Source organism: Rattus norvegicus, chromosome X, assembly GCF_036323735.1.
Source record: "Rattus norvegicus strain BN/NHsdMcwi chromosome X, GRCr8, whole genome shotgun sequence".
Taxonomy (NCBI): domain Eukaryota; kingdom Metazoa; phylum Chordata; class Mammalia; order Rodentia; family Muridae; genus Rattus; species Rattus norvegicus.
In genome coordinates, this window is record NC_086039.1 from 27456452 (window position 1) to 27470097 (window position 13646).

General features: G+C 38.1%; 1 protein-coding gene across 1 annotated transcript; it reads left to right on the forward strand.

Moving 5' to 3' along the window:
- The first annotated feature begins 1340 nt into the window (after positions 1–1340).
- LOC120099331 (uncharacterized) lies at positions 1341–11451 on the forward strand. Its single transcript, XM_063280517.1, has 3 exons — positions 1341–1435; positions 10484–10907; positions 11085–11451. Exons 1-3 carry the CDS (start codon positions 1341–1343, stop codon positions 11322–11324), a joined length of 759 nt encoding a protein of 252 aa, XP_063136587.1. The 3' UTR covers positions 11325–11451.
- The last annotated feature ends 2195 nt before the right edge of the window (positions 11452–13646 follow it).

Here is a 13646-nt window from a genome sequence, read left to right on the forward strand (position 1 = left end):
AAAAATACCTTAGGGTCTTAAGCTATCAAAGTCTGTTCCTAATAACATATTTTCTCTAGCAACATTGAACCTCTTTTTTGTTTCTTTTCATTTTGTTTGTTTCATGACAGGGTTTCTCCAAGTTGCTCTGACTATCCTGGAACTTACTTTGTAGGCCAGACTGGCCTGAAACTCACAGAGGTCTACCCAAGTGCTGAGATTGAAGGCATATGACCCCACCCAGCAAGGTTGCATCTCTTAAATTTTCCCAAACAGCATCCCTAACTGGGGTCATGTGTTCAAATGCTTGAGACTGTGTGGGCGATTTCTCATTGAAATGACTATATTCCACTTCCTGGTCTCCATGGTTTTGCCACCATATCATATTGCAAATGCTTTTAGTCTATCATCAAAAGTTCCATTGTCTTCCACAGTTATATCACTGTTTCAAAATCCAAAGTCTTTTAGAATCTGGAGAGATTACTGATTGGTTAAGAGAACTTGTTCTTGTAAAAGACATAGGTTCAGTTCTCAGTATCCACAGGTAGGTTCACAACCATAACACCAGCTTCAGTAATCTAATGCTCTCTTCTAGCCTCCAAAGGCATTTGATAGACATATATACATTCAGGTGAAATATTCATACATATTAAGTAAAAATAAATAATTTTTTAAATGTTCAAAGTAGCCTCTGAAACTTATAGCAATCTTTTACCTGTAGCCTGCTATAAAACCAAAAAGCCAATTAGATGCCTCCAACATATATTAGCACAGAACAGCCATTGCCATTGAAAAAAAGTAGAGTCATAACATAGTGAAGAAATACTGGATCAACACAAGACTCAAACCCATGAGGGACAGCTATAACCCATGTAGCTCCATAAGTGATGTCTGGGACTTTAATTCCAAAGGGCTTAGATAGCTCTGCTCCTCTGTCAGTGTTGCCTGAAACAAGTACCTTTCTCTTAGACTAGTTCTAATCCCAGTATTCTCCTGGATATCTCCTTTGCAGATGATTCATATCTCTGGCATCTCTAACATTTTGGTGTCTTCATTGTAACCCAGACTTCATAGATTTATTTATAATATAATAATTTTATATATTTGTAATTTATTTATTTTTAATTTATAATATAATAATAATAATAATAATAATAATAATAATAATAATAATAATAACACTGGAGGAAGATTTTGTGAGCACATTGTTCTTTCATCTTCCATGCCTCTAGATCCGGAACTAAAAGGATAGCACTACTGATAGCACTACTTTTGCACATCTGTAATAAAACTCCATGAGCAAGGCAACTTATACAAGGAAGAGTTTATTTGGGCTTATGACTCCAGAGTTACAGCCCATAATGACTGAGGAGAGCATGCAAGCCAGAGCAACAGCTGAGAGCTCACATCTTGAAGAGCAAGCAGAAAGCAGGGAGAACCTTGCTAATGCCATAAGGTTTTTCTAATCACTAAGCCCACTCACCAGTAATAAAATTCCTCTAGCAAAGCCATGTCCTAAATCTACTCCATCACTGCCATTAGCTGGAGACCATGACTGCAAATGCCAAAATTATGTGGGACACCTCATTCAAATCACTACATTCTAGTTCCCCTCAAAGACTCTTTGGTCATATTCTAATGGATTTAGTTGTACTTTAAAAAGTTCCCATGGCCTGTCAGTCTCAATACTGTTTAAAAGTCTAAAGTCTCTCCTGAGACTCAAGGCTATCGCTTAATTATAAAAACAAATCACACAACTTATTACATATAATGGCCTAGCATATGCATTGCCATTCTAAAGAAGACAAATGAAGGCATGGTGGGAAAATATTGGACCAAAGCAGACTGAATACAAATATAACCATCACCAAATTCTGTAGTCCCATGTCTGGTGTCTAGAAAATTAATTCTAAATTCTTAAATGCCTTTGCACTTTCAGTTTGCTTCTTGTAATATAATTTTTCTTGCAGACTGTATTCAACTTATATACTGAGCTGTATCTCAGATCTCTAGCAGCACCAATATCTTGCAATCTCAACTGCAAGCCAAGTTTCACTTTCACAGTTTTATGAAATAGACTTTCAGGACTTCCATGTTGGCACTCTCCTGCCAAATATTGCCAGACCTGTTTGTCTGTTTGAAACCCTAGAGGAAGACTTTATGACCTCTTAACTCTCATATCCTTCATGACTCTAGCATCAGAATCACACAGATAACAATGCCAAGTTTTTCTTCCAATTTGAGATGGATTTTGGCCTTTCCCCAGTCATATTCGCAGCAGCTTGTTAGTTGTTCATTTTACGGACATAAAGTTCTTTACGTCTTTTCATCAACAATTGAAGGATTAGCTGGGTGGGCTCTTGCCCTGAGATTACTCTTTCTAATATTCCAGTGCAGATCCAGCCTCACCTTATACTTTCTTGTCACGTTGAGCACAAGCTTTGTCTGCAAAATTAGGTTTCCTGGTACTATTTTTCTTTCCAAATTGTATATTTCATTTTTATTTTTGTCCCACTTCCTCTTTGTTTTGTAGATGACCATGTGATAGAATCAATAATATGCCATCTTCAAATCTCTTCTAACAAAAGAATAGTAAATTACTTTAAAAATTTTAAAATTTAGCTTTAGACAAGTTATTAGGGCATGGTCAAAAGGCAACTACATTTTGGCTGGCTATCACAGACTCTAAACCAGCTGTTATTGTTTCCCTCTGGAATCCCTTGAGCTGAGCCTACACAATCTGTATTGCTCTTTGCACTGTGTTCCAGGCTCTTACTAAGATAGCCTATTAAGTCATGTTTATAGCATTTGATCAGTTTTGCAGGCTAAAGTCCCAGAGTCTTTCACATTACTCCAAAGAAATAGGAAATTCAGGCTCCTCACTTCAATAACTCACTCCTGGTGCCAACACTTATATTAGTTACTTTCCTATTGCTCTGGTAAAACAGCATAGCCAATAAAATTTATAGAAAAGTTTATTTGGTTTTATGATTCCAGAAGGTCAGAGTTGATGACAGCAGAGTGAAGGCACAGAGGCCCAAGCAGGAGTGGATAGCTCTTATCTTGAAGCATAAAGCAGGAATCAGAGCAAGCATACTGGGAATGTGGTGAAGTTTCTGAAACTTCAAAGTTTGTTCATTGTTACATACTTCCTCTGGCAAGGCCACATCTACTAATCCTAACCAAAAGATGCCTGTCCTCAATTAGGAACTAAGTATTCAAGAGGTCAAGACTAGGGGTTGGGGTGGTGGGTAACTATTCCAATAGATGGCCAGCTTGGAATGGCACCTTGGCCAAGGGATCTTAAATAACATTTGCAGCAGGATAGATTTGCTGTTGCTTTAAAGAAGCAGAAAAATTTTTATGTTCTCTTTTACAAAACAGAAGCTTATTTGGGTAAGTTCTTGGCTGAGGACACTGTTCCTGTTATCCCAATACAGAAAAAATTCTCTCCTTAATGGTTCTATTTCCTCTAACAGTTAGAGCCTTTCTTTCAGCACAAGTTGCCATTGTAACTTGAAATTTGCTAGTGTTTGTTTTCTTATTAAACTACATATTTTGCATTTTTACCACATTCAGTTTCATTGTACTATTTTTCTCTAAAACTTTGTATTTATTTCTGCATTATTTGCTCTTTTTCCCTGTAGTTCTACATAAGAGTCACTACTAATAACCACAGGCCAGGCAATATTATGGTGCCATCAACTATGTTCTGCCAAAGGAAATAGTCCAGTATTTTAAAATTTAGTCTCAGGTAAGTTGCTCTTAGGACACAAGAAGAAAACAATTTCTTTCTTTCTTTTTTAAAGTTTGGTTTATTATATTTTGATTCTTTATTGGATTTTTTAATTTACATTTCAAATGTTATTCCCTTTCCCAGTTTCCCATCCAATAAATACCCTATCCAATCCCCCCTCTCCATGCTAATATGAGTGTGTGACCCCACCCACTCAACCCTTCCCGACTCCCTACCCCAACATTCCCCTACACTGGGGCATTGGCCGGACCAAAGGCTTCTGTTCCCATTGATGCCCAACAAGGCCATCCTCTTCTACATATGCAGGTGGAGCCATGAGTGTGTCCATGTGCATTCTTTGGGTAGTGGTTTAGTTCCTGTGAGTTCTAGTTGGTTGGTATTGTTGTGATTATAGGGTTGCAACCCCCTTCAGCTCCTTCAATCCTTTCTCTAACTCCTTCACTGGGGACCCCAACCTAAGTTCAAAGGTTGGCTGCTAGCATTTGCCTCTGTATTTTCATGCTTTGGCAGAGCCACTCAGGAGACACCTATATCAGGCTTTTGTCAGGATGCACTTCTTGGCATCAGCAGTATTTAATAGGTTTGGTGGCTGTATGTATATGGGTTGGATCCTCAGGTTGGGCAGGCTCTGAATGGCCATTCCTTCAGTCTCTGCTCCAAACTCTGTCTCCATATCCCCTCCTATGAATATTTTTGTTTTCCCTTTTAAGAAGGACTGAAGCATTCATGTTTTGTTTGTTCTTCTTGACCTTCATATGTGGATTGTATTTTTTGGGTAATGTAAGCTTTTGGGCTAATATCCACTTATTATTGAGAGCAAACCATGTTTATTTATTTATTTATTTATTTATTTATTTATTTATTTATTTAGTGATTGGGTTAACTCACTCAGGATGACATTTTCTAGTTCTGTCCATTTGCCTATGAATTTCATGAAGTCATTGTTTTGATAGCTGAGTAGTACTCCATTGTGTAGATATACCATATTTTCTGTATCCATTACTCTGTTCAGGGCATCTAAGTCCTTTTCAGCTTCTGGCTATTACAAATCATGCTGCTATGAACATAATGGAGTTGGAATTTTGATGAAGATGGCAATTACTCTGCAGATTGCTTTTGGCAAAATGGCCATTTTTATTATATTAATCCTGCCAGTCCATGAGCCTGGGAGGTCTTCCATCTTTTGAGTTCTTCTTCAGTTTCTTTCTCCAGAGACTTGAAGTTCTTGTCATATAGATCTTTCACTTGGTTTCACACCAAGGTATTTTATGTTATTTGTGACTATTGTGAAGGGTGTCACTTCTTTAATTTCTTTCTTAGCCTGTTTATCCTTTGAATAGAGGAAGGCTACTGATTTGTTTGAGTTAATTTTATATCCAGCCAATTTGCTGAAGTTGTCTATAAGGTTTAGGAGTTCGTTGGTGGAATTTTTGGGATAACTTATGTATACTATATCATCTGCAAATAGTGGTGTTTTTATTTCTTCCTTTCAAATATGTATCTCTTTGACCACTTTAGTTGTCTAGTTGCTCTGCTAGGACTTTGAGTACTACATTGAATAGGTTGAGAGAAAATATGCAGCATTGTCTAGTCCTTAAATTTAGTGGGATTGCTTCAAATTTTTCTCCATTAAATTTGATGTTGGCTACTGGTTTGCTGTATGTTGCTTTTACTATGTTTAGGTATGGGCTTTGAATTCCTGATCTTTCCAATACTTTTAACAGGAAGGGATTTTGACTTTTGTCAAATGCTTTCTCAGCATCTAATAAGACAATCATGTGTTTTTTCTTTGAGTTTGTTTATATAGTGGATTAAATTGATGTATTTCCTCATATTGAACCAGCCCTGTATCCCTGGAATGAAGCCTACTTGAACATGATGGATGATCATTTTGATGTGTTCTTGGATTCATTTTGAGAGAATTTTATTGATTATTTTTGCTTAGATGTTCATAAGGAAAATTGGCCTGAAGTTCTTTTTCTTTGTTGGGTTTTTGTGTGGTTTAGGTACAAGTTTAATTGTGGTTTCATAGAATGAATTAAATAATGTTCCTTCTGTTTCTATTTTGTGCAATAGTTTGAATAGTTCTTCTTTGAAGGTCTGATAGAGTTCTACACTAAACCCATCTGGTCCTGGGCTTTCTTTGGTTGGGAGACTTTTAATAACTGGTTCTATTTTATTAGGGGTTATAAGAGTGATTGAATGCTTCATCTGACCCCGATTTAGCTTTGGTACCTGGTATCTGTCTAGAAAATTGTTTATTTCTTCCAGATTTTCCAGTTTTGTTGAGTATAGTCTTTTGTAGTAGGATCTGATAAGTTTTTGTAATTCCTCAGATCATGGGTCTTGAACTATAGGCACATGTCAAAAGAATCTCCCAGAAATACCATCCTTCAAAATTTTGAAAGAAATATAATGCTAGATGTTGTGTTATATGGCTTTAGTCTTATTACTTAGGAAGCAGATGCAGACATAGAACTTTGAGATCCAAGTCATTCTATATTTTTGTAGAGCGTTCCAGTATAAGCAGAGTGTGGTGATATTTTAGTCACTGATTTATTGCTGTGAAGAAACACCATGACCAAGGCAACTCTTATAAAACAAATATCTAATTGGAGGCTTGCTTATAATTTTAGAGGTTTAGTACATTATCATCATGGCAGGGAGCATGGCAGCTTGCAGGCAGGCTCTGAAGCTGAGCACTACATCCTGATTTGTAGGCCAAGAGAAATACTCTCAGCTTGGCATGAGCTTTTGAAACTTCAAATCTCACCACCATTGACACACTTACTCCCACAAGGCCACACCACCTAATCCTTTTAATCTTTCAAATAATAGCACTCCATTATGACTAAGTATTTAAATATATGAGCCTATGAGGGTCATTCTTATTCAAACCACCATAATCTATTTCATAACCCCCATAGGTTCTTAGCTACAATATAATGCAAAATGCATTTAGTCCAACTTCAAAAATCCCCACAGTTTTTCACAGTCTCAAGACTGCTTAAAATTTCAGTCTTTTCTGAGACTCATGCAATCTCTTACTTTAACCCCCTGTAAAATAAAAATGAAAAAGCAGATCACATGCTTCTAATATGCAATGGTACAGAATTTGTATCACTATTACAACATGGAGTAAAGGAAGCATAGTGAAGAACTACTGGCCTAAAGCAAGAAAACAAAACAAACAAACAAAGAGCAAAAACCAAACCAAACCAAACCAAAACTTGGCACAGCTAACTCCAAATTCAGCATCCTTATTTCCGATATCAAAGTGGTCATCAGATCTTCAACTTCTTTCAGTGTTGTTGACTGCAGCATACTTCATTTCCTTAGGATGGTTTCATACCTGGTCTACAGTTACCCTTGATTGGTATCCCATGGCTACGGCAGTTCCAATCCTGGAGTCTCTAAGGAAATCCAGGTTTTACATTCACTGTTTCACACAATAGCTTCTCTGGCCCTCCATGCAGGAATGCCCCTTGATAAATGCCTGGCCTCAGTGACTTCACTTAGGGAGATTCTATCTTCCCTTACTTGTGTTTTTTTACTTGAAGCCAGAAATACTTAGCAAAAGGGTCTGGAATTTACCTCCTCATTCAAACACACTTCCATCAGCTTTCTGGTTTTGATGGGTTTCCTTCACTTTCCTTTAATTCATGTTCACAAGTTGGGTGCTTAGGTGAATGGGGACTTGTCCTGAGTATGAGATGAGATCTTGCTACTTTTATTCCATTTAGTTATCAGACTGATCTTTAAACCTTTTATCTTTATGAACAGGACTTGCCTCTACATTACATTTCCTGGTGCTCCTTTTCCCCCTCAAACTCTGTATTTTGTATTGTTATTTGTTCAGCTTGCAACATTTCATTATATATTTGCATGAGATTGACCACTAATAACAAGGAAACAGTCGGTAATAGGCAGCCTTGAATTCTTCTCAGCCAATGCCACTAATCTAAAACTTTTCCATTTAGCTTTCAAGGTAATTTTAGGACAAGTACAGAAAACAGCCATGTTTTTTGCTAAAATGAAACAAGAAGAGTTTCTAGGCCACTTACTAATATTCATCTCCTCTCAAATTTCTTGAGCTGTGCCCTCAACACTGTTCCATGCTTCTACAAGGAGGATCCAATAAATCCTACTTAAAGCAGCCAAAGTATTTTCTATTCCAACTTGACAAAGTCTTTCATATTCTTCCAACAATTGTAACATGTCATTACCTCATAAGAGTTGCCTTGTTCATGACGTCTTTTCACAGCAATAGACCACTGAATAAGATGGGTGATTTGAATGAGGATCCTCCCTCCACCCCCACTCCTACCCCGTAGCATCATGTACATGAATTTTTTTTCAGTTGGTAGACTGTTAGGAAGTATTACGAGGTGTGACTGTGGAGGAAATGATCACTTTTCTATAAAGATACCAGGTATCAGGATCAGATAAACCATCTAAACCGTCCCATAACCCCTAAAGAAATAGAAGCAGTCCCTGACATTGTGGACTCTAAATTTGTAGGTCAGTAAACCTTAAATAAACTCCTTTTTTATAAGTTGAATTGGCCATGGAGTTCACAGCAGCAGCAGCAGCAGCAGCAACAAACAAACTAAAACATTAGTTTCACTGACTCTTATTTTATTCTGACACATGAAACTAGAAAGACAAGTCTTTTTTTTATTAATACATAAGTTGCTTTATTTTCTTAAAGATCATAGTCTCCCTGGTCACATTAGATAAAATATGCACAAGCTTCCTCAAATACATTGACCATTTGTTTCTTTTACCCTGTGTGAAACCACTTAAGCTATTTTCCTTTACTTTTTTCATGTTCTATAATTTCTAATTAATAATATATTTTGTTGAATTTTATAACAAATTTGTATTTACCTATTAAAACACTTGTGTAACAATATTTAAACTGTTTTCAGTTATCAGTCTACGATTAATCTCATGTTGGCTTGTAATAATTCTGTATGTATCCAATAACCCTCTAAGACTACGGAGTGCAAGAATAAGTCACTACTAAGAATCCTTTTTGTTTTTGCCTTTTTTTGAGACAAGGTTTCTCTTGTAGACCTGGCTATCCTGGAACCTGCTTTGTAGAGAAGGGTCCCCTGGAACTTGCATAGTTCTATTTGCTTCTGCTTCCTTTGTGCTGAGATTAAAGATGTGCTCCACCATTGCCCTGGCTGCACTATTTACCTTCTTTGATAAGAGAATGCACAAACCAAATGGGCCACCTTGATTGTAGTAGAAGAGATTCCTTCTGGGTCTTGAGAAACCCAGGGAGGGGTTAGTGGAGAGAAGATTCATATGGCTTTATTTTGCTTTGTAGAAACATCAGCTCAGCTCCCAATTCAGCAGAGCTGGCATCAAAGAATGAAGGGAGAACGTGAACCTAAAAATTAATTTTGTCTCCAATCCATGATGCCTTCTTGAAGCAGAAGGATGCAGAAATTCAGCTCATGAAAAGTCTCTGTTTGAATAGCTCAACCAAGAAGACTAGATTAAGGCATAACCAGGAAGAAGGTGTTCATCATAACTGGTACTTGCTAGCACTCTAATATCAGCTGTATCCTTAATAATGGTAAGAAATCTGTGTTATAGAAAGAACACAATGTATAGAATAGAACTGTTACAGAAACCTGAAATGAGATAATTATTAATAATCTGAGATCAAGACAGTCTCTACCTGGCCATATGTGTATATTTAGAAATTCAAATGGGACATAAATAAAATGAATGGAAATCGATATTTGTGGCATGGGATATAGAACAAATATAGGTCTCCCTTAACCGAACAGGAAAGTAGAATGCTAAAGGTGGTGTCTGTTTCCATGAAGTATCTTGCACTATTAGAGCAGAAAACTAGAAAGAGCAGAGCACAGCCTATCACAGTAGGTTGTGATACTGTTGAGTACATATTATACAAAAACAAAAATATAAGGATATAATTCAAGTTATAATATCCAAGGCTACCCGATAGGAAGACAAACAGTGTTAGTCAACAGAAAAATAGAATAAAATGTGAAGAACAGAATCTCATAAAATAAAAAAGTAGGGTGACAGATTCAATAATGCAAGCAAATTAACATGTAACCTTCAACAGTGGGCAGTTCACTCCTCTTCCTGTGACTAAGTGACAGTGCTAGTAGAAAAAAACATTTATTTTAAACTACAAATTTAAAAAATAAGGCAGTCTAAGAGGCCAAATTGTTATAGGTGATAACGATATGGAATACATATGTTTTTTTGCTCTTGTTGTGAGTCAGGACACATGTTTTCTTTTTTGATTTTTTTTTGCTGTTACTGTGTGTAGGTGATCCTCATATCAAGTACTCATAATAGGATCCTATTACTTTGAGTAGTCTTTAGGTATAATATATAAAATACAATCAGAAGAGTAAGGGAAAGTCAGTGTGAGCAAAAAGCACAGATTGGAGATTAAATGAAGGAATGTGAAGTAGCAAACTTGTACAGAAGCTTGGCACAGTCTAACTTAGTATAAGAAGAAGGGTTAAGAAATTTATCTTGCAGAGGTTTTAAGTAAAGCCTCCTATTCTCAACCAGTCTTTGCAGTTCTAGTATATTGAGCCCCTTGCCAGTGTATGAAGGTGACACTTTTTGATGAATAAGGCATATGTGAGATTCTCAGGCAGCCTTCTCTGGATGACCTTCAACCTCAAAGTGGTCAGAGGTAGGGCATTATGAGGTGTTAGCCACTCCTTAGCTGTCATTGGCTAGGGCACACTTTTTTGATCAATCATGGCTGAAAGCAAAGGACTTCCTTCTTTCCCTCCTTCCCTCCTTCCCTCCTTCCCTCCTTCCCTCCTTCCCTCCTTCCCTCCTTCCCTCCTTCCCTCCTTCCCTCCTTCCCTCCTTCCCTCCTTCCCTCCTTTCTGTAGAGATTCCTTCTGTATTCCTTTGTTCCTCCCTGTGCTCTGTGAACCCTATTGTTCAGTGGGTAGATAAGCAGGGTGCACAGAGCTCTGGGGTAAGTCCCTGGAATACCACCAGTGTGGCAGGGGTGGCTAAGAAAGCCACCTGGCCTAGAGCTGAAGCAGCCGCAGGTTCGGCAAACAGATCAAAGCTGAAAAAGAAGGTCAAACGTAGGTCTAAACTTCGGAAGAGAAACCCTTCCCCTCACTTTTGTAGCAGAAATATCAAGGTGAGATGTCCCGAGCTAGGCTCATTCCCTCTCTAATGCAGTCATTCCTTCCCCTACGATTTTCTCACATCTGCTGTAAACTTCTCATCTACCTCTACCCCTTCTCATGAGTCCCCAGCCACATTCTACCTTTTTCCCAAACCAGTGCCCTGTGACTTTACTATGTAATTCTTTCAGGTAACAAGAAATGGGGAGCCATCTCTTCATCCATCAAGGAGGACAAAGCTCCAGAGACCCATCCGTACTACAGTTCAGGAAGAGCTGAGCCCAAGTCAACAAAGCCGACCTACTAGGGCATATGCCATTCAAATGCGAATGGATAAAAAACGCAATCCCTCAGCCCGGGCGGCAGCGAAGGCAGTTCCACCATGCCCCAACATTGCCACTGTTCCTACTCCTAGACGCCGAGTGAACTAGATCCTAGACACTGATCTAACATCAGTGACTGGGTCTGGGAGCTGAGACACAGTCAGGGTGTCAAGTCCATGTCTCACCACATACTCATTTGTATGATGGTGACAATAAAATCAATCAGATGTGAAAATATATATGTCACTCTCAGTCTTCAATGGTATAGAATGAGAGGGATTGAGGGAGGGAAGACTGGGAAGATGATGAGAAGGAACACCAGTTTCTAGAAGGTTGGGAGCAGGATGAACCCCCTGATAGGCAGACAATGAATGGTCCAAATTGAGTTAGCAAAAATGTCCTCCTAAAACATTATTTCACAGGGCAACAGGGAAAACCCAAGGTATTCCTAAATGTCACTGGCTAGGGCTGCTTCATGGTTTCAGGCTATTACATCGATATCAACTGACATGTGAGTGGCAGTTCCAGCCCTAAATTAAGCAGCACCTCAACTTTAGGACCCTTTCTTTCTTGTGGTGTTTTTTTCCCATTCTCATTATTGTCTCATGTACTAAGACCCTCAGAAGGGCCAACGATTTCAAACCATCAAAATGCACTGTATATGAATGGGTAGTAATCTTGACTGGAGCCTGGAAATGCACCACGAATTTAGCCTACCTCTTTGGATTTGGGGGAGAAGTAGGACAGTGAGGAGTGGTTTGTCAACCAGTACTGCTTCTAAAGCAGGTAGAAACATCTACACCTTTTTTTTTTTTTTTGCAATCCCATAGGACGAACAACAACATTAACCAAAGAGATCCCACCAGAGCTTCCAGGCACTAAACGACCAACCAAAGGGTACATATGGAAGGACCGATGACTCCAGCTGCATATGTAGCAGAGTTCAGCATCGTCCAGCATCAATAGGAAGAAAAGCCCTTGGCCCTGAGAAAGCTGTTTCCCCAGTGTAGGGGATTGTGAGAGTGTTGAAGTTGAAGTGGGTAGGTGGGAGTGGTAGCATCCTCATAGAAGCAGGGGGAGGGGGACAGGGTATAGGATGGGGGCAAAGGGGATAACATTTCAAATATAAATACATAAAATATTCAAGAAAAAATAAAACAAAACAAACAAGCAGGCAAACAAAAACAACTGTGCCTTTTCAGACCTGGGACTTGAAGAGAAAGTTTAAAAGAGAAAATGGATGAAAGATATCTCTATACTATTCCTTAGCTTGTCCATAAAGAATTCCCCATGCTTCTCAGAAACCTCTTGATATTTATTCAAGTTACATATAAAACTAGCTGTTTTTTAATCATTTCTTTTTGCTTTAGGTATAGGATTGTACTCTATTGGTGTAAAACCTATTCATCATTCACCCACTTATTTCTCTACTCTTTCTTTTGATTAACATGTTCATAAATTTGTAGAATCTTTAGCCATTCTGTTTTTCCCATCATCTGCCCTTTGGATGAAATCCTCCTAACATGTCTCCTTTCTTCTTCTGGGCTTTCTACTTTTGTGAGAGTCACTGAGTTTAAGGAAGGACTTCTTGGCAACTTATGGTTGGGGGTGGGGAGCAAGATCCATTTTTTAGCTACCCCACTAAAGAAAAGCATATCCTCTTTCCCTGAAACCATTAACTGACAGTATTTCCTCAGTGGGGGGGGGAGTTTGAGAAAACAGTTAACTGACAGTATTTCCTCAGAGAGGGGCTTAGACTCATTGGTCTCTCCTCAATATCAGTTAACTGCCAATAGCCTGCCCCCAACTCCAGAGGAAAGGGGTGGGGCTACATTGGCCTCTTACACCCATGAAGAAATGTTGAAGGTTCAATTTTCTGAAGTCCTGTGCTAATATCTACATCAGTAGTGTGATCATCAGTGAGTGGGCTATACCATGTCAGAAAGAACTTCTTATTTGTTAATCACATCACCCTCTTACACTCTTTCATATACCATTTTGTAAATGTTCCCTAAGTCTTGTAGCAGTGGGAGCAGATATAGTTGTCTCTTATTCTTTAGGGAAGGCATCATTATATATCTCAGGGCAATTAGAAACATATGTCATTATACTCACTTTCATCATTTCTTACAAGGCACAGTATTAAGAATTTTCAGAAATGCACCAATGTAACATTCATACAAATAGACATATAGACACATAGAGAAAAATATTACATATGTTTCTATACATATATGTATATATTTTAGAAACATTAGGTTAGATATAGGTAGATTGAAAGATAATGTAGAAAAAAGGATCATAGAGCGGATTTACAGTGATGATACATAAGTCGATAGATACATGCATAATTATATACCCAATTGCAAGGAACGAAAGTCATAGAGTGAGATTGAAAAGGATGTTTAGTAGAACTTGTCTTCTTACATA